The following is a 20,846-nucleotide window of genomic DNA, read 5'->3' as shown; positions in this document are numbered from 1 at the left end:
GTACTGGTGGTATTAGGGAAGTGACACAACACTTTTGGTAGGGATACTCACCACTTGATTGGTCGGTTAGGATTATGGTTGTTGTGGTTAAAGTAAAGTGCCGCAATTGATTTATTGCGCTTTTTGCTGGTAGGCTGATTATGACATAGGTCATAAGAGGAAGCACGGAAGCGGAAGCGGGTCGCAAGTTTCCACGTGTTGTATTTATAATGAGCACCTTAGCGTCCACATTGACGCTAAGTGGCGAGTGGCCCGTTCGGGGGTTCGCGTTGCATGTTACAGACGATAGGGCACTGGATGTAACCAACAGTCGATGGATACTCGGTAACTAATGGGGAATCGAAGCGACCTCGGAGTGCTGCGCGTCTCAGTAGCGGTGAATTCGACGGCATGATACTCTAGGCTGCTATGGAAGGCAGCCGCATATTTATGTAATGTCTGCCGAACGTGATTAAGGACTGGATAGTGGATACTATTGAAGATAGACGATGAATCAGCCAAAGTCTCTCTCGTCCCCTTTTGATTCCTGAACCGTTAAAGTCCCTGTTTCAGCACTTCACCCTTTATTTTTAAAAGAATATTTTGTCGGTACTTTACAGTGCCTAAGCGTAAATTAATGGTATTCTGTGTTTCACATTTTAATCTCGTTTTCATGCGCTTTTGTTCATTTTTGCAGCTGACATGACAAACTTATTTATTATCTCATAGAACTTATTGGTCGCCATGTTTGTGTATTTCTTTTTCACTGTGGTCCTCCCTTCACGACACGGCCAGTCGGTTCCAGCTAACTGTCGGCCATCCCTGTCATGTCACGTGACCGCGCCGTATTCGTGTGCCCGCAGGACCGGCGTGAGCACGTGATCATGAACTACGCCGATGACGTGGACCGGCTGCCTACTGAGGAACAGACCGCTCTGTCGCTGATGGTGAGAGAGTCACCGATAGAGGAGGGGAGGAAGGGTCAGATACTGGGTTTCAGCTCAGTGGTGGGAGTGACAACACAACCCGGCCTTCGACTTCGTTTGAAAATCGAGTAAGGATCTCGATCTTTAGAATTAATTTACATAGGCCTCATTCAGTATGCTATATTACCTGTTGCACTGCTTGGAAAGGTTTCACAGCTACCGGCTCATTGAAGGCCGCTTTGAGGTGTATGCTCAATGCTCATGATGGATTTGTTCCGACTAACGCAGAACACAGACTATCGGTTACATCAAATACTGTCCATGTATTTCAGTTTGCCAACATGTTTGACCAGAACGGCAGCAGCGAGTGGCTCCTGTACATCTCCGAGTGGCAGAGCCCGCACAACAACATGCCCATCTCCAACATTCGAGTCACCACTAAGGTACTGTCCCGCGGTCAGAGCTAGGGGCGGCCCTGGGTCTGTCAGTGGGCTCGGCACCGGCGCAGGGCTCGGGTTAGAGCTCCGCCCACATCGCCGGCTTTGGCGCTTGGTACTGCGTGGGAAAGAGGGCGTGGGATGACTCGTATATAGTTAGTAGTTACATAAGTTGCTGACCTGGCGTAAATGTATTAGGTTTCACAGTAATTAGAAGTGAGTCGTAGTATGTTTCATTGACTTTTGATTTATATATGGGGCTGTTGAAGCTCCTAAAGTGCAAACTATGCCCGGATATTGTAGCGTTTTTTTACGATGTTTCCATTTTTGTTATCAAGTAATTTAGTTTGTCAGCCCCTGGACGCGCGGCTGCGAAATCCGTCAATCACTCTACCGGCGGCCGGTGAACCTGTACTTTTGTTTTCCGTCGCCAGGTGGCAGTGAACGCGCTGCTGGCCGACAGCGCCGAGATGCAGGACCGCGGCACGGCCATCATGTACAACCTGGCGGTGAAGGAGGTAAAAACCGTGGTCAGTATCGCCTTCTACCGGCACGAGTAGACGTTCTACCCGTTTGAGTAGAGGTGGATACCGCCGCCAGCCCGTCCGTCCGCTCCCCGCCACCCGGTAGAAGACGTCACTCAAACCTCTGGGCGGAACACGGATTGTTCTATTCGGCACCAGCACATGGTCATTAACCGGATAATCTATGTGTGTTACATTATCTTGTCATGCCGATGCCTCGTAAATATGGTAGTGTACAACGTTGTACGTTTGCCGTTCGAACATCCTAAAAATCTAATCCAGCATTTATCTGTATTTTCTTTCTTTCTTTCGGAGTGGTGCTGTCTAACGAGAGCCATTCCAACGCTGATGGTGACATCAAGTAAATACAGCGAAAATATGATTATAAATGCCATAATATGCTGTCAGCCTGGGTTTGAGTGACGTCCTTCGCACCAATAATAGTCAGTTTTGTCTATATCTGTATTCAGTCATATTGCAGTGGTATTGTCTGCTAACTCCGGTTTGCATTTTTCGTTCGTTCTGTTGTTGCTGGATGATAGGCCACTTTTGATCCCAATTCTTCTTTCAGGATTTCAGGCCTTACATTTTACCCCAAGACGTTGTCAGTTGGCTTCGCCTGACTATTTTATGCAACTTCATTAGCGTTATAACCAACCAACTGTTAAAACGATCCTTACATCTGGAACAACATTTGTTTCGATTTTTCGCAACTTTTTTTAAATAAAAAGCACACTAATCCCTCAGTATCTCGTGTAATTTAATCATGCCTCCTAATTAATTTCACGTCATCTGTCTAAATTTTCCGCTAATCACGCCAGCTCTATGTCAATTTCGCCTACTAACGAGCTACCCAGCGGCCGTGCCGCACCGCGTAACGGCCTGCGTGTGCGTGCGCCCGGTACTCTGCCGTCCCTCTCCCCCCTCTCTCCCCGGCAGAAACTGAAAACTAACATGAACATGCGCAAAATGATGCCCGCTGGCAGCCTGAACAAGGTAAGACTGGCCCCTGCTGTGCTGTTGCCGTGAAGACACTCGCATGCCAGTGTCCTAACAACCAGGGATGCGGAGCCGGAGCCGGAGCCGGAGCCGGAGCCGCCGGAGCCGGCATATTTTGCCCGGAGCCGGAGCCGGAGCCGGAGCCGTGAAACAATGTAGCCCGGAGCCGGAGCCGGAGCCGGAGCCGTCAAAAAAGGGGGCGACTCCGGCTCCTTTTCTTTAGAGGAAACAATTATTTACCTAGTTCGGTTTGACAGTAGGGACCGTCGAGGTCCTGGTCAGTGTTCTCTACCTTCAGTGTTCGCATACACGGTTACACCTCGCCTCGCATTCAAAGCAATGCTGCCACCACCTTCAAGGCGTAAAACAATGTGGTATTCAAAATGTGGTATTCCACCCGTATTTAATTGATCGCATAGGGGATGTAGGGTAGGGTGAGGTAATTTGAACATGTGGGGCAATTTGAACATAGTGTGAATAACACAAAATTACGGAAAATCCATAAGTGGCATGACAATAAGACCAATGAGAGAAATTATCGTAACTAAAAGGGCTATCATATGAACGGGGTTTAAAGTTTCAGGGAATGAAGATGTTGACGCACAGTGTAAAAAATAATTTCGCAAGGATAAACGCCTAACAACACGTCATTGCAACTTCATTGTAGCGCAAAATCTTGCATTGCTAGTGCCTAATACGTAACAGCTTTTGTTGTACAATGACCTAATCAGTGTCTTCAATCCAAGAAATTTGCTTTTGAACCCTGTTTTTGAAAATGGCAAAATAACTTTTTGTGTGGGGTAATTTGAACATAGTGTGAGAATTTCAATGAAAACAGGGATAGCTCCGAAAAAACAGCTCTCCCAGTTTTTTTTTTGCCAATATTTTCGACCCAAAGCAGTAGCAGATAAGTGATGCCAGTTTTCGAAAATTTACGTCTAATTTCCGTCTAATGCCCGGCATTTTCGTTGATTTTCCGTCCAAAAATGTTAAAGTCAACTATTTGTCCAAATATGTCCGAAAATTATGCAGCTATCAACACTCAAAACCGTCATTTATATTGCTTATCACGTAATTTTACCAGCCGAAAAGTGTTCATTACATTGAGAGCTTAACAAGCTTTCCATTCGCCAAGCAATGCTACGCACGATTACTTGATAAAAATGCTCAAGTGTGGCAGGCCATCGTCCAATGTTGTCCAGACTACTATACCTACCTTTGTGCAATCAATTCCGAATTGGACATAATAAAGAATCGGAACTCCGAATGTCCAGGTTCCGATTGGCACCACTATAACAGATGAAGTAAGGTTTGGTAGAGTTTTTATCGAACGGAGATGATAGACGTCCTGTTAATTGAAGAGAGGCGAATTCTTTCAACTGACCTGTGTGCAGCGTGCAGATATCGATACTCTGCAACTGTTATTTTTGTTGCTGTGTTGATTTTCAAATGAAGGTATGTTTAGAATTGCTCTACCTATTCGTTTATGGGTCAAACAATGCATCGGTGCTGGCGAGACTATCGTTTTTATGGCAGGTAAAGGCAGTATGTTCAAATTACCCCACGGTGGGGCAATTTGAACACACCGTGACTTGGTGGAGAAGTGATGCTATGCTATTCAAGGTATGCTCGGCTCGTCCAAAAATGAGGCTTGCATGGTAAAAGCAAGTGACACATGCGCTACTGAAACAGTTTTTCTTCATCCAGGGTTGAGCTGGAAGTTGGTACAAGGGAGAAGACGTAAAAATATGCTCAAATTACCCCACACTACCCTACTTGGTAGAAGCCGGAGCCGGAGCCGCCGGAGCCGGAGCCGCCGGAGCCGGATCATTTTACTCGGAGCCGGAGCCGGAGCCGGAGCCGCCATGACATTTCACCCGGAGCCGGAGCCGGAGCCGGAGCCGATTTTTTTCTCCGGAGCCGGAGCCGGAGTCGGAGCCGTCTGAAATTTCCACGGCTCCGCATCCCTGCTAACAACAGTTTCTCTTATATAATTACGATTTAATGGTTGTATTCCTGGAATAAGCCGTAACAGTCAACTTAGATAATGTCTCGAAGCATCATTATTTGTATTATTTGTTTCGTGTCACAGATCAATCTCAGCATTTTTCGTTTTCATCGCATACTTAAGATTTTATGGGGCATAAAATGCCATGGTTTTCAATGACAATCAGTGCTCGTATGTGTAATCCATGATCAAGCGGTGTGCGGATTTTTCTTGTGAATGATTCAGGTGACAGGTAAACGTTAATGTGAACGATTTACCTGTTGGTAAATCGTTCGGTATCCCATTCTGAGGTAATTATCGTAAATATTCAGAAAAAAACAAGCGCAATACATTTCACGGTGCTGTCCGATCGTGCGTCTGTATCCTTTGTGCATTACAGTCTTCGGCAGTCGCGCCCTCTATTGTCGACCACAGCAGTAGTGTTTTCCATACCGACCGCCAGGTGTCCGATAGTGTGACAGTGTCGCCACCTTTAGGCGGCCATGAGAGTAGTGTTTCCTACACTGGCCGCCAGGTGTTTGATGTTGTAGTGTCGCCATCTATGAGCGGCCATGACAGTATTGTTTCCTACACTGGCCGCCAGGTGACCAGTGTCGCCATCTATGGGCGGCCATGACAGTAGTGTTTCCTACACTGGCCGCCAGGTGTCCGATGTTGTAGTGTCGCCATCTATGAGCGGCCATGAGAGTAGTGTTTCCTACACTGGCCGCCAGGTGTCCGATGTTGTAGTGTCGCCATCTATGAGCGGCCATGACAGTAGTGTTTCCTACACTGGCCGCCAGGTGTTTGATGACGTGGCCACGGAACTGGCGATGGCCATTCTGCAGTACTTCCAGACGTCGCCACCAGAGGAGCGACTCTACAGGTGTATGCGCGCCCTGGCCAAATTCGCCCAGGTGAGTGACGAGAGTAGAGTGAGGAGGGAGGTAGGAGAGAGGAAAGGAGCCGTGCCGGGTGTCCGTTTACGTGGGGCTTATCGGGAATGACACTGCGTTAGGCCTTTGTGATAAGATTATGTTGAGCGTGCTATCGAAGGCCTCATATTGAGGGATCCGGTTCCTGAATGTCAGCTTCCTGATGTCCAGACAGGTCGTTATTCATGCCCGGGAGGAAAATTCCCTACATGCAAGTTGAAGGAAATGTATTGTATATTTTATTTATGTCAAAATGCGTCATTCAAAGGTAGTGAAGTAGCCTAGGTGGTTCTACTTCGCGCCTCGAAAAGTTTATGAATGGTTTGAAAATTTGTTATTTTGGTCTTTCAGTTATTATGGTATCCTTATATTTGCGCGCTCGTGTCAAGAATTATGAGGAATCGGACTACAACTATCTGAAAAACGTGATCTAAAACACACTTTTACCTCATTACGAGTTAAACCAGGTCTATTAACCATCCGTAACATAGATTTAATATTCATATGTCCGGCATACTTATTACCTAGCATGTCTATTGCCGTAGTGTTTATGCAATTTTAAGTGATCGATGCATAAATTAGTATCTCGCCAGCTTATTGGCTGTTCACTGCCAATAACTTTCAACAGCATGGCGTTTTTCTATTTCAAATCGACTTTCAACTGGAAGAGCGCCCGTAGCGGTGTCACCTTCCCCTGTACATGACGTATTACTTCGGTTATCAGTTGTCCACTTACGCTGCTGCTACGGCTGCTGCAGCTGTTGCTGTTGACTGGTCGAGTTGTTGCGCGCAGCTACTTGGATCGATAAAGGATAGGAGTGATGTGCTATTTTGGGCGTCGATGGCCGAGTGATGGCTGTATGCCAATATCCGACCACGCGACTTTTAGTTCTTGAGACGCTAAATCCGCAGACTGACGTGGATTTATCTGTACTCATCGGCTTACCTGAGATTTACGTGGAGCTTACCACTCTACACATTACTCAAACTCTAATTCTGGCCCCTGGACAATCTTCTAAAGGTCATGAAAAGCTGAACCAGTGCATTACTCTTCTACTTGGCGTATCTGCGGGTCTTTTTGCTCGTCACTGGAAGGAAAGAATCTGACAATCTTCTCAGATTTATTGCCTTTGGGTTGATGCGACGCGGTCCGATTGTGGCAGGCAGCTGTCTGAAGAAGCTAACGAAAAGCCATATCTCTGGAAATCATACCAGAACATGTTTGCAAAAACCGACTCTCAGGTTAATGTCCCGTGGACTCAAATTGACGTGAGTCCGTGTACGGCCCTCCAGGTATTTAGTGGTTGGTTGCCAACATCACAATAAGCGATCTGCATTGATGAATACGTCTAATGGCTGTTGAAAATCACTGCCGAAATGTGTGCACGAACCCTCTTTTCATTTCAATTGAGTCATTTTACAGGAGTGTCTCTGTCATTTAAAGTTATTACACCAAAAGCACATAGGCTAACCAACCACTCTTTTGAGGGCCGTACTTCGGGAGACGCTGTAACGCAATCGGCGCTGGCTGCCGACCCCACAGCAGTTTTGGCTGGAGGAACTCTAGAGACCGTTGTAACGGGGTCGGCTCTGAACTTCTGTCAATGACCAAATGCCTTTTTGTAATCGTACTTTGACATTGCTGCATAGGCTACATATACCAGCTGCATAAGCTTAAATGCCCAATCATTCCTTACTCAACCATTCTATTATCAAGTATTCCTTACTGGCGGCCTCCAAAGTCCATGGCCACCAAAAGCCCTGTGTTTGATACGTTCATACACACAGAAAAATATTGACACCGTTAGCGGTGTAATTGCACAGTACATATCTGAGCACTTGAGGAAAGTTAATTTAGTCCCTTCCCCGCTTAAATTACTCGCGCTTCCAAATGAACACCAGGAAGAAGGTAATAGAACACTGTTAGGAGGGTTGGGTGTTTTACTACATGTAGCAAAACACCCAACCCTCCTAACAGTGTTCTATTACCTTCTTCCTGGTGTTCATTTGGAAGCGCGAGTAATTTAAGCGGGGAAGGGACTAAATTAACTTTCCTCAAGTGCTCAGATATGTACTGTGCAATTACACCGCTAACGGTGTTAATATTTTTATGTGTGTATAACCGTGTATGACCTGGAAGCGCTCCAAACTTGTCTTAGCATGATTAAGCTTCTATTGAGATTTATGGTGCCCTGAAATTTATTTATACGTTGACTGTCGTGAATCAGACACAGGCGTAATGGTGCTTGCCGTGTGGTGAGTGTGAGGTGCAGTATTTAACAACAACTCCCTTGCCCGAAGACACCTTCCAAACTTAGTTATAGTTACCCCCAAAAGTATTCGTGTCATCTACGTTGAAGGTATTTAAGCTTATTCCCACTGGTGAAACTTGAGAAACCTTATCAGCTAGCAGCCCTGAAAAAAGTAGCGTCCATCCCACGAACCAGCGGCAACGCTAAAAATAATACCGCCCCTCTTATCTGCCAGCAGCAACCTGAAAAAGAATACCGTCCCTCTCATTTCCTCAGCTACCAGGAGTACCGTAAAGTGGGGCTATTTGAGACAGTGGGGCTATTTGAGACAGTATTTAAAATCGCTATAAAATGAAGATCGTTTGATTTTTGTGTGATATTTTTGCTCAGGGAGGTATGGAATCAAGCAGTTAATCGCCTGAGGAAAAAAATAAGCATAAATTTTAGGTGGTTTTTATGTTATAGCAATTTTAAATACTATCTCAAATAGCCCCACTGTCTCAAATAGCCCCACCTTACGGTACCTAATGATAATAAAAAAATGTCGCTCGATGCTGGCTGGGCGCCATGCTCGATGAAATATTTTAGGATCGGCTCTTTTCTGTATATGGCATATAATCATCATAATCAATCATGACATGTTTTATAGAGTGTGTCCCTAATATGAGTACTTGCGTCAGACACTTTTATGTAACATTATTGCTTCTAAAATAGGTACGTGAGACGTGCGGAAAGCAAGCCCCAGTAATGCTCAATCGCCAATGCGCGGCAAATTAAGAAGACGTTAATTGCCATGTGTTTTTCTGCGGGGTTTCCAAAAAGGTTTTCTATTGAGAAACTCTTGTGATTAGCTCTTGTGAACGGATATGCCGCTGGGAGTTCCCGCTATAAATCGGACGTCATATTATTTCGTGTGTGAACCTTTCTGTCCACTTGTGCAGTTCTATTTGCAGGTCAATTTGCAGCGCCACTCTATAGCTGTTTCGTGTAACGTTTCTTTTCCAATAGTGCCTTGGTGAACCTTTGACGCACGGGCGCCATTGGTTTCGGGTAGCGCTTGAGACGTTACTGAACAGCTTTCTACAGTAGTGGCGTTTCTGAGTTCTTACGTCAAGGGTGGTCACAGAGTGGCTAACAGCCATCCGTCCAATCTGTCCTCAGAACTAACCATGCGTTTCTTGGTTCCCATGAGCATGTCGGGGCTGGCTGGTGGAGGGTAGATCCTAAAGACATGGGAGGTCGTTTTTGTCGCTGAGTGGCCTGGCCTACCGGGGCTCCGAATAAGTCGTGGTCTCTCTCTCTCTCTCTCTCTCTCTCTCTCTCTCTCTCTCTCTCTCTCTCTCTCTCTCTCTCTCTCTCTCTCTCTCTCTCTCTCTCTCTCTCTCTCTCTCTCTCTCTCTCTCTCTCTCTCTCTCTCTCTCTCTCTCTCTCTCTCTCTCTCTCTCTCTCTCTCTCTCTCTCTCTCTCTCTCTCTCTCTCTCTCTCTCTCTCTCTCTCTCTCTCTCTCTCTCTCTCTCTCTCTCTCTCTCTCTCTCTCTCCCTCCCTCTCACCTGTATCTCTCTCTGTTGTCGCCAGGTCTCCTACAACGATGTGCCTCAGCTGATCAAAATGATCGGGCCGGAGCCGGGAAAGTTCCGCGGTCAATCGGCGAGGACCGACGAATTGATCGCGGAGTTGGAGACTCGCCTGGCACGGGTGCAGATGTAGACTCGAGTCAGCGAGTCAGCGAGTCAGCGAGTCACGGAGTCAGCGAGTCGCAGAGTCAGCGCCCCCGGCCAGGAAGACGTACAGTCGGGAGGCAGGACGGTGCGCTGATGTGGAAAAAGGAGAAGGTGCTCAGAGTTGGTGTGCTAGGGGTCACTCAGCTGAGCGGAAGGGGTGATTTTGGGTCACGAGGCAGCCGCGTGTGACGTTGAAAAGGATGAGCGGCCATGTGCGGGTTAGTGAATTCGCTTGAGGCGTGCGTGTGTTGAGTGACTTGGCTCAAAATGATGAATTTGTTTGGTTTCGCTATTTGGGGGCTTTTTATGAAAATCTAACGTCGCATGGTAACATACGGTCGCAGTCTTTCATAATGTAGCTCAATTGCGACGAATTAATTACGAAAAGGGCAAAGGCATTGATTAGGCTGGCAATGTCATATCTATAGCATGCCCAGGAGTCCCTCATGAGCTATCCTCAAAGCAAGCTTCAAAGGGCTGTAGCTTTGCGCTACAGCCCTATAATAATAAATATATAATAAAACACCCAGAACAGCCACCAAAACATCAAAGTCAGGGGACAAAAACTGACACTTGGAGCGTGTGTTTCCTGACAAGGAAATTTCAGTTATATCTGAAAAGTATGTTTGTCTAATTCTATGTTTGTGCGAGATGTGCGGTTGTGTTTGTTATTGCGTAGGTGTGCGGCTGTATGCCACCTGAAGTGTTGTACATTTATAACGCGCCTTCGATATTGCGTCGTTATTTGACGATATTGTGCCTGTCGTGTGCTCTATTAACGTGACATGCTCGTCGGGTCGTGCCGGACTAACGCATCACTCTCGTCGCCGAATCGCTTCTCGGCGATAGAGGCAGGATGCACGTAACGCTAATTAAAGCGACTTCGCTTCAGGTTGGCTTCAGGGCTTCGTTCCCGGCTACCGGTCTCGAACATCGATCATTTCAGGCGCTCTATCTACTGTGTGTTCTTCTAGTCCGGGCTCCGGGCCCGTCCGCCGCGCTCAACTGGCCACTCTAACCGTGTCTGCCGCGCGCATAAGCTGCGGCTCTGATCGTGCAGGCGCCATGCTGTTTTTTACATAAACTCTCCCTAGTGAGCTGGTTTGTTTAGTCTGGAGTCGGGACGGGTTAAGAGCACATGATGGCGCCAAATGGTCACTCGACGGTGATAGTTGGCTTCTGATTTGTTTATAAAGTTAGGATTTCGCGAGCTCAAATTAATGATGCTTCTCTCATCAAAAACAAATCAATACTGAACAGTTTATTATAAGGAATAAACCAAAGGATTTGACATCCAGACAAAACGACAACCTTATTACGCGGGTGTGATCCAGTGCATTCAGTGTGATCCAAGGCACGAGTCAGGTAATTACCGTCAACTCAACTTGTCTTACAATGCCAGTTAAACCATTCTGATTGGAGAACTCAGAACCCTATAAAAGCTGGTGACACATCTGGTGAGCTCGTTATATGAGGCGTCACGTTTTCTTAAATTGATGACACATCTCTATCTGAAGTGACGTTGGCAGCCCGACAAGCTGCACAGTGCACACACTCCGTCAAGCTCCGAATCCAGCACCGCATTGTCCGCTGACGACACCTTATCTTCTCAGTCGCTGACGTCATCTCTCCACTCGTTGAAGTCATTTCTCCAGCGGATGACGTCATCTCTCCACCCGATGACGCCGTATCTCCTCCTGATGACGTTGGTCAGCTCTGAGTACCCATTTGTGGAAGCAGAGTGTACAGAATCCGTCCCCCCGTGATGTGCGTCGCATCCATCCAGCTGCCTCTGATGGTACTGCTTACTCCAACCATTTCTACATTGTTACTTCCAGCCGATCACATTTGTCAGCTCCGCCGTCTGGCCAAGTCTCAGACACTAGCTGTTGCAGAACTTCTACACGCTGTTACATTGATGCTTCCACCTGATGACATGTGTCTCCTCCGTCTAGCCGAGTCTGTCGCACTTGTCACAGGGTACTTCCAACCGTTGTTACATTGCCACGTCCACCTGACGACGTTGTCAGCTCGGTCTAGCCGAGCCTGTGGCACTGGTTGTTGCAGGGCGCGCGGCAGCAGTGGTACCCTCTCTGGTGGCAGTCTTGGTCGCTGTAACACTGATTTATCCACCTGGTAAAGCACACGGCAGTCGGGCTGGCGCAGGCGGGAAGAAGGGGAGAGGAGAGAAAAGGACGGGCAGAGGCGAGGGAGGAAATACGGGAAGAAGCGACGGGGGCCACGTGGCGATGATATGTGACCGGGTGGCGGCGGTAGGCTCTGTACTCGACTGACGGGCGAGGGAGGAAGAATAATAGTAAGATAGTAGTCGCTAGCAGGCAGGCGCGCATGGCTGTCGCGACGGCTGGTACAGGATAGAGAGAGGAAGGGATAGAGAGGAAGAGGGATTGAGAGAGGAGGTGAACTTCGGCAGAGGTGACGACTTTTCTCCGGCGAGCTGGATATCTGGTGATGCACCGGGGTACTTCAGAGAAACGAATCTCGACGTCCTATTCGGGGAGTGAGCGAGACGACACGCCACGACGCTTGTCTGGACCGAGCTCTGTGCAGAGTAGGGAGTAAGCCTGCAGCGGCGGTGTTATATGCCTCCCACTGGACACGGATATGAGGGAAGTGGTTGACCGCAGGCCCGCCTGCCGGATGTAGTCACCCCCCGTCCCCCAGGGAGCGGACACTGCTCCATGGCAGGCTCTCACAGGTCATGGAGAGGTGACTGTCTGACCGCGTTGAGCACTCACCTGATGTCTTTATTTTTACACCTGTCTCTGCTGTCGGAGATGGTGAGATTTAGTGAACGAGAATCGGCAGCAGTTTCCGTCATCTGTTGTTTACGAACAGAGTTGTAAAATTAATCCGACTGTTCAACACCAGTAGGGGAGACCGGGGCAAAGCGATCGCCCTAGCGTTTTTTTTTTTTTTCAAAGCCGACGCTTCATTTTCGTACTTTAGATTCTTTCCATAGAGGTTAAGTTTTCGTTTTATTGTCGAAAAACAAGTTTTTGTTGAATTCGGCGCTGCGGGGAGCATTGCCCCAAGTGCCCCGTGGATCCGCCAGGATCATTTCATTCATCATTATTAACCCGCGCCCTGCTGGAAGGGGGGGGGGGGTGACCCCTGTGGTTTTTCGCGAATATGTATCTATTGGTCCATAGGTAAACATGACACACTGAACGTGAAAATGGCACCCATGATCCCTGTTTATGCCCTGAGGTCATCCCAGGTCCCAAAGGCATCTAACAGTTTTTCGCGAATAACTTTTGACAGAGGCATGCTAGAGCGATGAAAACGCCTTAAATGTGTTCAGCTTGACGATGCCGAGGTGGATGTCATCACTTTGAACTGAGGTCAAATTAACAAGTTGACCTTTCAAGGGCAAGTTTTAGTTGTAGTACATTCGATGCGTCTTGACTAGAGGGACACGATGCAGGTAAAAGCCGTAAGCTCGTGCAGCGTTTGAATCAAAAGTTATTGCAGAAAGCTTTCCGCAAAAAAATCGTCTATTTTTGCAGCTATTGTCCCCTGCAGGCAAAACATTTCAATATCACGTAAGTTCAAATCTGAGCGGGATACTCAGAAGGAGCGCTAGTAGGGCTATCAAATGCGCTTTTCCAGGACGCTGTAGCTCTATCAGTTTCCGAGTTATGCGTCGGCTTGTTTGATATTGTCCTTGTTTGAAAAAGATATTCGACCTGAAAATCGGCGAAATTTGGTCTTCAATGACCTCTGGTAACCTGACCTTTGACCTGAGTCCTGAACAAAACTGACTGAAATTTTTTCGTCATAAGTTTTGACGCTCTTTTGAACGTTGCCTTCCCCGTATCGCATGGCCCAGGAGCCGAATTAGAAGGGGGTGTTTAAACAACCCTCCGCCCCGAGCAGGGCGTGGAAATCCAGGAGTCCCAGAGGGGCGCAGGTAAATATTACATATTCGTGCATTTTACGTGCGTTGCGTCTATCAATTCCTGCGCGTTTTTTAACGCTTTAAAACAACGACGAGTCAAAAATCAAAATGAAGCACAGAAGCGTGGAGAATCACTTGGCGTGCCGCTGTTTATCCATCATTCAGAGCTATCCTGGTGGGACGAATCTTCATGGTGACCGTTTTCAGGGAATAGTCGCTACCCCGCCAGCCGTCCCATACGACACCGTGACCTTTTTGTTTGTGCTCACCGGAAAGATACTTGCCATTCAAGCTGGAAAAGTGGCATTTCTTATGCCACCAAGGGGCCTCATAGAATTTGGCACAGTTAGATTTACTACTACCATCGTTGTCTCTGTCTTTTGTTGTAAATCGTTGTCCTGAGTGGTAAGTTAGCGAGTCCCCTGCATTTCCGCTGTAGTTGAAAACATGAAGTCGATATCCATCCGTTTCAGAGGAGATGCGGAAGTTCTGGTATAGTGCATGTCTCCGTCCACCTTGAAAATCCCCGAAGTCAATCCTCAGTTCATATCGCCGATCTCTTGGTGATGTCATAGTCCACATGTTATCGAGGCCCCACCAGAATTCGCTATCAAGCTCTCCGAATCCTTCCCTGTAGGCGGTCCAGTTCCGGTAGAAGTCCTCGCGGGGCTCGATATCCGCCCGGCGCTGGATGACGGTCCACCGTCCGCCGTCCGTCTCCAGGTCGCAGTAGGCGGGCACCTCTCCGGCGGCCCCCAGACCGGGCCGCAGCAGGTAGATGCCGCTCTGGGAGCCGACCGGTAGGTCGCTGCAGTCCCGGGCTACAGAGTCACCATCGGTCGAGGCATTCTGAGCGGCGTCAAGGCGGAGGGTGATCCCATCAATCCGCGCCCGCTGACCACCGGTCCTGCTCTGAAGCGTCTCCAGACTGGAGTTCAGCTCGGCAATTCGAGATGCATGTTTACCAATAGAGGATTCGTAGAGGCTGACCTGAGACGCTTGGCTGTCGAGGCGCGAATCATGCGAGTCGATTCTCGATCTGAGTCGACCAATTAGTGAGTCCTGTTTCTGGAGTCGCAATACCTGCTCATCGAGTCGGGACTCCGCGATTCCTAACTGCGATGGCGTCACGTTCAGCAGCAGTTCATGGTTGTCAACTTTGGTTTGCTGTCCTTGTAGTTGAAGGTTGTGATCACTCAGACGTTTTTCAACGTCTCCCAGTTGCAACCTGACCGTTGCAATCTCAGAATCCTGTTTGCGCTCCTGTTCGAATACTCTGTCCAGTCGGGCGTCGAGCACATCCAGTCTGGAGTCCAGCGTGTCGATGCGGCTGTCCAGTTTGATGGTCAGCGGCTGAATGGCGGCGGTGACGGCACGATCAACAAGCTGCCACAGCTCATCAGGAGTGATGTAGAGTCCCGCTGCGACCTGCTGCTGCTGCTGCTGCTGCTGCTGGACAGAACACTGCGCTGGCAGTGCTGCCGCCGTCAGCAGAGCTGCCACCACTGCTGGCAGCAGGGGCGACATGGCTGCGGCGACCCTCTGAGGACGACAGGGGACGGCCTCTCTGGTCAGCCCCGACCTACGAACGACTCTGAGCCTCAGCGGCAGACTCGGGCCGGCGCTCAGTGGGCTCGGAGGGACACACCGGGCACTACGGCTTCCACCGGCGCGCAGGCTGGCGGCAGACTGACACGGCGGCAGCTGAGAGGCCCAAGCTCAGCTCTGGTGTCGACGTGGCGCCGGTGAGGAATTCGATGTTTATAAACTGGGGGTGGTTTATCCGACCGGGACTATAGGATATCGTCCGTGGTCGGTCAGAGGCAGCGGTGTCGCCACGGATTTTTACTGGCGGGGGGGGGGGGGGGGTTGACCCTCTGAAAACCCCGTCCTTTCATAGTGCCTGTTGTTACCGTACTTTTTCCAAGCCGCTGCATTGCATGTGTATTGTATAATGACAATGAACCGAATACATGGGTGCCCACTGCACTGTAAGTACACATCCGAAATCCGTTCCACTTTATCACGGTTAACGGCAAAGCCTCTGAGCTTCTATCAGGGTGTAATTATTGACATATGGCACCCACTAGATAAAACATAGGAACGCCTTTGCTCGCGTGGGGGGGGGGGCACTGGGGGATCCAGAGAGGCAGTCTTGGACGCTGCGGGGGGGACATGTTCCTAAAAAAGGTTTCTCCAAACTCCAAATAGGTACTCCGATGATTTCGATTCCTTACGCAATTTTGAGCAGTTTAAAACTGATTTTTCCTAATAAAAGATGTTAAGAATTATGCTTTCGTTTCATCCTCGGAACACCGCAGATCTTCGTCGATATCGTCGATATCGATATGTGGTGGAAGTGTGTTTGCCCTAAATGCCCCCTGGGCCTCGTTTCATAAAGCGAGTGCGTACCTTACGCCGGTTTTTGGTATTGTATTGCAAGTGCATTTGAAGCGATGACGATAGTTTGAATCGTTGAATTTATTTATCTTACAAGCAAGAACAAAAGGGAGAAGGGGAAATAAATTTATCGCTTCACGTGCACTTGCAATACAAGCCCAAAAAGCGGCGTAAGTTACGGACTCGCTTTATGAAACGAGGCCCTGGATTCGCCAATGTTGGGGTGGCAATATTTTTCCCCTAATAATACAAGTTTTCCCTCATCCCTCGTTTTATTTGTGTGTGAAATCGGCGTCGCGTTAGCGTAGCACTGCGAAGCTTTGCAAAAACTCTTGCCAAGACAGCTCTAATGTACAATGATATTTTCCATCCCGTTTAACAAGTTAGATGCCAGAACACCTAAGCCTGGACGCCCCTAAGCTTTTGCAGCATTTCATGCTCTTTTAACGTTCAAAAAGCTCATTTTTTTGTCGTCGAAACTCGTACGGACATACCGTAAAAGATTTTGGAACTTCAAAACTTCGACGGACACTGTCGGTAGTGGTCGAAGTAGTGGCGACGCCCATGGACTATTTCCGGTCGAAAACTCAGAAATCAGGAAGTCATTAAAACCTTGATAGCTTTTTTAACCCGCGCCCGGCTGGGGGTCCTGGATTTCCACGCCCGTGTTTGAACACCCCCCCCCCTTCTAACTCGGCTCCTGGGCCACGTAGCGATACGCGGAAGGCGGCGTTCGAAAGAGCGTCAAAAACAATGAGGAAATCACTTCAGTCAATTTTTTGGTCAGGTCAAAGGTCAGGTCACCAGAGGTCATTTAAGGCAAAATTTCGCCGATTTCCAGGTCGAATGTCGACAATTTCCAAGAAGCCAACGCATAACTCGGGAACCAATAGAGCTACAGCGCCGCGGAAAAGCGCATTCGATAGCCCTATTAACGTCCTTTCTGAGTAATCCTCTCAGATTTGACCTAACGTCAACGGTTTTGCCTGCAGGGGGCAAAAACTACAAAAATAGCCGATTTTTTTCGGAAACAGTTTTTCTGCAATAACTTTTGACCCAAGCCTTGTACGAGCTTACTTTTACCGGCATCGTGTTCCTCTCGTCAAGACGCATCGAATTAACTACAACTTGACCTTGAAAGGTTAACTTGAAAATTTGACCTCAGGTCAAGGTCATGACCTGACCGGAAAGCGTCATGTTGCATATCAGTCGATCCGTATCGTCGAGCTGAACACATCTAAGGCGTTTTCATCGCTCTAGCATGCCTCTATCAAAAGTTATTTGCGAAAAACTGTTAGATACCATTCGTGACCTAAGATGACCTCAGGGCATAAACAGGGGTCACGGACACCATTTTCATGTTCAGTGTGTCTAAAACACTTGTAATTCAGTGTTTGGGAATGTTTATAATGTCTTTCTTCCAAAAGAGGCGCATTTCAATTTTCTCCCATTGACTTGTAATGGGGAGGTCGCAAAATTGACCTGACCTTAGGTCATCGATATCATAATTCTGAGATAAACATTTTGTACATGCTATTGCTCTTAGCAATCGCTGAAAGTTTCAAAGCGATCGGTCACTCGGTGTAGCTATGACAGACATTGAAACTTTTTATGAGGTGAGGTCACTTCAAGTGACCTGGTGACCTGACCTTGAATGACCTTGGTCTGAAATTTTCACAACATGTGTAGAATTGATGTATGATAAGGTGTACCAAAAACGGCGGCGCTCCGCGCCGCCGTTTTTGAGATATCCGCGAAAAACCACAAGGGGGGGTGTTCAAACACCCCCCCCCCCCAGCAGGGCGCGGGTTAAATCGACCGATTCTTTCGACAGTTAAACATAATAAACTTCAATCAATATTTAATTCGCCGCCGGTTCTCAAAATCTTACGGTGGTGCGTTCAACGCTCCCTCCCCCTCTCCTCAAGACAATGGCGTTCAACTGGAGGCTCAGTCAAGTGCGAGGCGTGGGCTAACGAAGATCGGTACCTACTGGAAGCGTCTGGAGGCCGATCGTTGGAAACCACCTTCCCCCGAACGTAAGGAAGCCGCACCCGTTAGGAATTGAAGCGACACGCGGGCCGCCTCATCCATTCGCGCCACGTCTTCCCTCTTCCATTTTCCTATTTCCCGGTTGTTGGTCGCTATGGACGCGCCACAGGGCTGCGTTTTTACGGAGTCTTGTTTCCCGCCTGCCTGCCCCACCCGTGTGCGATGCGCGTCTTCCTCGTCTGTGTGCTGTAGGCGCTAATTTGCCTGCTAAGTGGCCGGGTATATAGCGCAGGTACGCCGAGGGCCAGCCATTGCCTTCTCGAGTGTTCCAACACCAGCAGCACCATGAAGACGGTAAGTGTCGTGCCGTGTTCTGACTAACACGCAATTATTTGATATTTCTTTGAGGCGTAAATGTTTATGGTCTCACATATGCTTTAATGTGCATCCAAAACTGCCAGCGATAGTTTGAGTTGTTAGAAATGTCGAACCGTGTGATCTATATATTACAAGTTATTTGCTCGTTTTTTTTCGGCGTGCCAACGTAGCATAGCGCAATACGTGTATAACGCATCACAAGTAGGTAAGTACACCGTACAAAAACGCTGTAATTTCCACATGTGGCAGCTGCTCTTTCCGCCACAGTTGTCTCTCTTTGTGCTGAGTGCTGCGTGCTGAGCGCTGAGTGCTGAGCGCTGAGTGCTGAGTGCTGAGTGCTGAGCGCTGAGTGCTGAGTGCTGAGTGCTGCGTGCTGACGGCAGCTGTCTGTCGGCAGATCGCTGTCCTGGCGGCGCTGGCCGCGCTGGCCGGTGTCGGGCACGCCCTCCGGTACCGAGTAGTGCGCGCCTCCGCGCTCCGGCGACCCTCCGCCGGTCGGATCGGCCGCCGAGCCTCCTTCGGCGTCGGCAGGAACTCCAACGACGACCTCTTCGGCAGCCAGGGCAGCTACGACGACCTCTACAGCAGCCAGGGAAGCTTCGATGACCGCTTCTCCAGCCAGCGCAGCTTCGATGACCGCTTTTCCAGCCAGGGCAGCTACGACGACAACTTTGGCAGCCAGGGCAGCTTCGATGACCGCTACAAGAGCTCGTTCGACGACCTTTACAAGAGCCCGAGCTCCAACGACGATCTCTACCAGAGCCAGGGCTCTTACGATGACGCCTTCGGCAGCCAGAGCTCGAACGACGATCTCTTCGGCAGTCGCTTCTCCCGCGACGACAGCAGCTTCGGTGGCCTGGACTCATTCGACGATCGCGGCTCCGGCCCCTATGTGCGGTACTTCTAGACTGTTTGACTAGGTGGGTTATTTCCACGGCCTGCTGTTGAATAGACGGAATGTACCAGCTCACATGAGCATGCTATTTTCCTCTGTGAAAGTATTGGTGGAGCTCGTGTGACGTCTTACAATACAAGTCTTCCGCTATCGTCTGTCCTCAACATATAAAGCACATAAGGAAGAAACAGGGCCTCGGCTAACATGTTAACTGGTGGGCCAAATGGCCCACCAGTGACCCGAAATGGCCCACCAGCCTCAAAGATTTGGCCCACCAGTTATTTTCCGAAAAATCGAAGTTTTCACATTTTTCACTTTTCAAATTGAAAAAGCAGATCTTATCGTACATTTTCAGGCTGTAAAGTACCCATCGGTGAAACATATTCTTGTGAAAAAAACTTCAACCTATTGTTTGCAATATCCTCTTGGGTGGACTATACCTAGTACCCACAACTTAAAAAATCCACCACCTACGTCTTTGCTGTATGATTTTTACTTCGATCTCCATGTGACGTCACAGTACTTCCATGTCCAGTGGTGTCCGGTGTGCTCAACCGGACACCACCAGATATGGAACGGATATTAACGGATGACAAACGGACGTCCAACGGAAACAAACGGACAATATACCCTGCAAACGGACATCACCGGACGCTGACAGTTCTCGTCCGTTTCTCGTCCGTTGGTCCAATCCGGTGAAGTGTGACCGAGGCTTTAAATTTTATGCAATAATCGTGAAAGACGTCTGCCTCTGTCAATTACAGATAGCGTCGGCGGCTTCCAGCCGATCGAGGTCTGCGAAAGTTCTTGCAAGCTTTCTGATCGATCGAGTGGTTGCAGTCACATAAGCATCTGCCGCAGACCAGTCGGTTACAAGAAAAAAACTACGAATAAAGAACAGAGCAGTTCAGACGGTCGGGTATAAGCCTGCGAGCGATCTCAGACGGCTCGTCGATATACACGATATAAGCCAGAGTCAAACTAGAGGTAGTGTCGGCGACTTCCAGCAGATTGAAGTCTGCAAGCAATATTATGCGTCTTCACGACCGGTATGATGCTTGCAGTCACACATCTGACCAGTCGGACGAATTTCGAACCGTTCACAGTCAGCGTTCCAAAAATTTCTCATTTGGGCTGAAGATGACACTCAAGAATAAGAATGAATAATTCTCCACTCTCACATTTGGGTGGCTAGAATTTTCCACTCAGACACCAAAGAGAAATCTGAAGTTTGGGACACTGTTCACCAAAAGCGTACATTACTTAGTTTTTAGAAAAATATTAGGGTTGCACAGTGCGCTTGGGCTTTTGAGTCAATTCTTTTCCATGCGACACCAATATGCTTAATGATCATTTTCAGAGATGTTGGGGCTGCTGCTACAACCCCCTTTTGGGGTTCCTGCTACAACAACCCACTTCACTAAAGTTGCACTTGTGCTGTTCACAATAGGGTTGGGACCTATCTGCATGCTCTGTATGTTTTGGTAAAATAAAAAAG

At 48.5% G+C, this 20,846-nt stretch overlaps 3 protein-coding genes across 19 annotated transcripts in view; 2 read left to right on the top strand and 1 right to left on the bottom strand.

The window, feature by feature from the left end:
• Nucleotides 1–10,858, top strand: part of LOC122391203 — a 61,278-nt gene extending 50,420 nt beyond the window's left edge. For 5 of the 17 annotated variants that reach the window (XM_043384891.1, XM_043384896.1, XM_043384885.1 and 2 more), the window contains 5 exons: nucleotides 843–926; nucleotides 1,238–1,348; nucleotides 1,777–1,860; nucleotides 5,656–5,769; nucleotides 9,616–10,858. In XM_043384891.1, the coding sequence (XP_043240826.1) occupies nucleotides 843–926; nucleotides 1,238–1,348; nucleotides 1,777–1,860; nucleotides 5,656–5,769; nucleotides 9,616–9,747 (525 nt within the window). In that variant the 3' untranslated portion in view covers nucleotides 9,748–10,858. Of the gene's footprint in view, nucleotides 1–842; nucleotides 927–1,237; nucleotides 1,349–1,776; nucleotides 1,873–2,805; nucleotides 2,863–5,655; nucleotides 5,770–9,615 lie in introns of all 17 variants that reach the window. The other 12 variants (XM_043384889.1, XM_043384895.1, XM_043384883.1 and 9 more) reach the window with 3 other exon arrangements.
• Nucleotides 10,859–11,009: 151 nt separating this feature from the next.
• On the bottom strand, nucleotides 11,010–15,371 carry LOC122391205 (angiopoietin-related protein 7-like). Its single transcript, XM_043384897.1, has one exon. It carries the CDS (start codon nucleotides 15,208–15,210, stop codon nucleotides 13,834–13,836), a length of 1,377 nt encoding a protein of 458 aa, XP_043240832.1. The 5' UTR covers nucleotides 15,211–15,371; the 3' UTR covers nucleotides 11,010–13,833.
• Nucleotides 15,372–18,401: 3,030 nt separating this feature from the next.
• LOC122391218 (stress protein DDR48-like) lies at nucleotides 18,402–19,413 on the top strand. The gene is made up of 2 exons (XM_043384913.1): nucleotides 18,402–18,429; nucleotides 18,851–19,413. Exons 1-2 carry the CDS (start codon nucleotides 18,421–18,423, stop codon nucleotides 19,358–19,360), a joined length of 519 nt encoding a protein of 172 aa, XP_043240848.1. The 5' UTR covers nucleotides 18,402–18,420; the 3' UTR covers nucleotides 19,361–19,413.
• Nucleotides 19,414–20,846: the final 1,433 nt, after the last annotated feature.

Source organism: Amphibalanus amphitrite, unplaced genomic scaffold (assembly GCF_019059575.1).
Source record: "Amphibalanus amphitrite isolate SeventyFive unplaced genomic scaffold, NRLGWU_Aamphi_draft 000426F_arrow, whole genome shotgun sequence".
Lineage (NCBI taxonomy): Eukaryota > Metazoa > Arthropoda > Thecostraca > Balanomorpha > Balanidae > Amphibalanus > Amphibalanus amphitrite.
The sequence above is the reverse complement of the archived record's forward strand: the minus strand, read 5'-3'. Positions and strand labels throughout refer to the sequence as shown.

What these genes read in the sequence shown, in the direction of transcription:
- LOC122391205 (XM_043384897.1), bottom strand. Translation starts at nt 15,210, where the DNA reads ATGTCGCCCCTGCTGCCAGCAGTGGTGGCAGCTCTGCTGACGGCGGCA.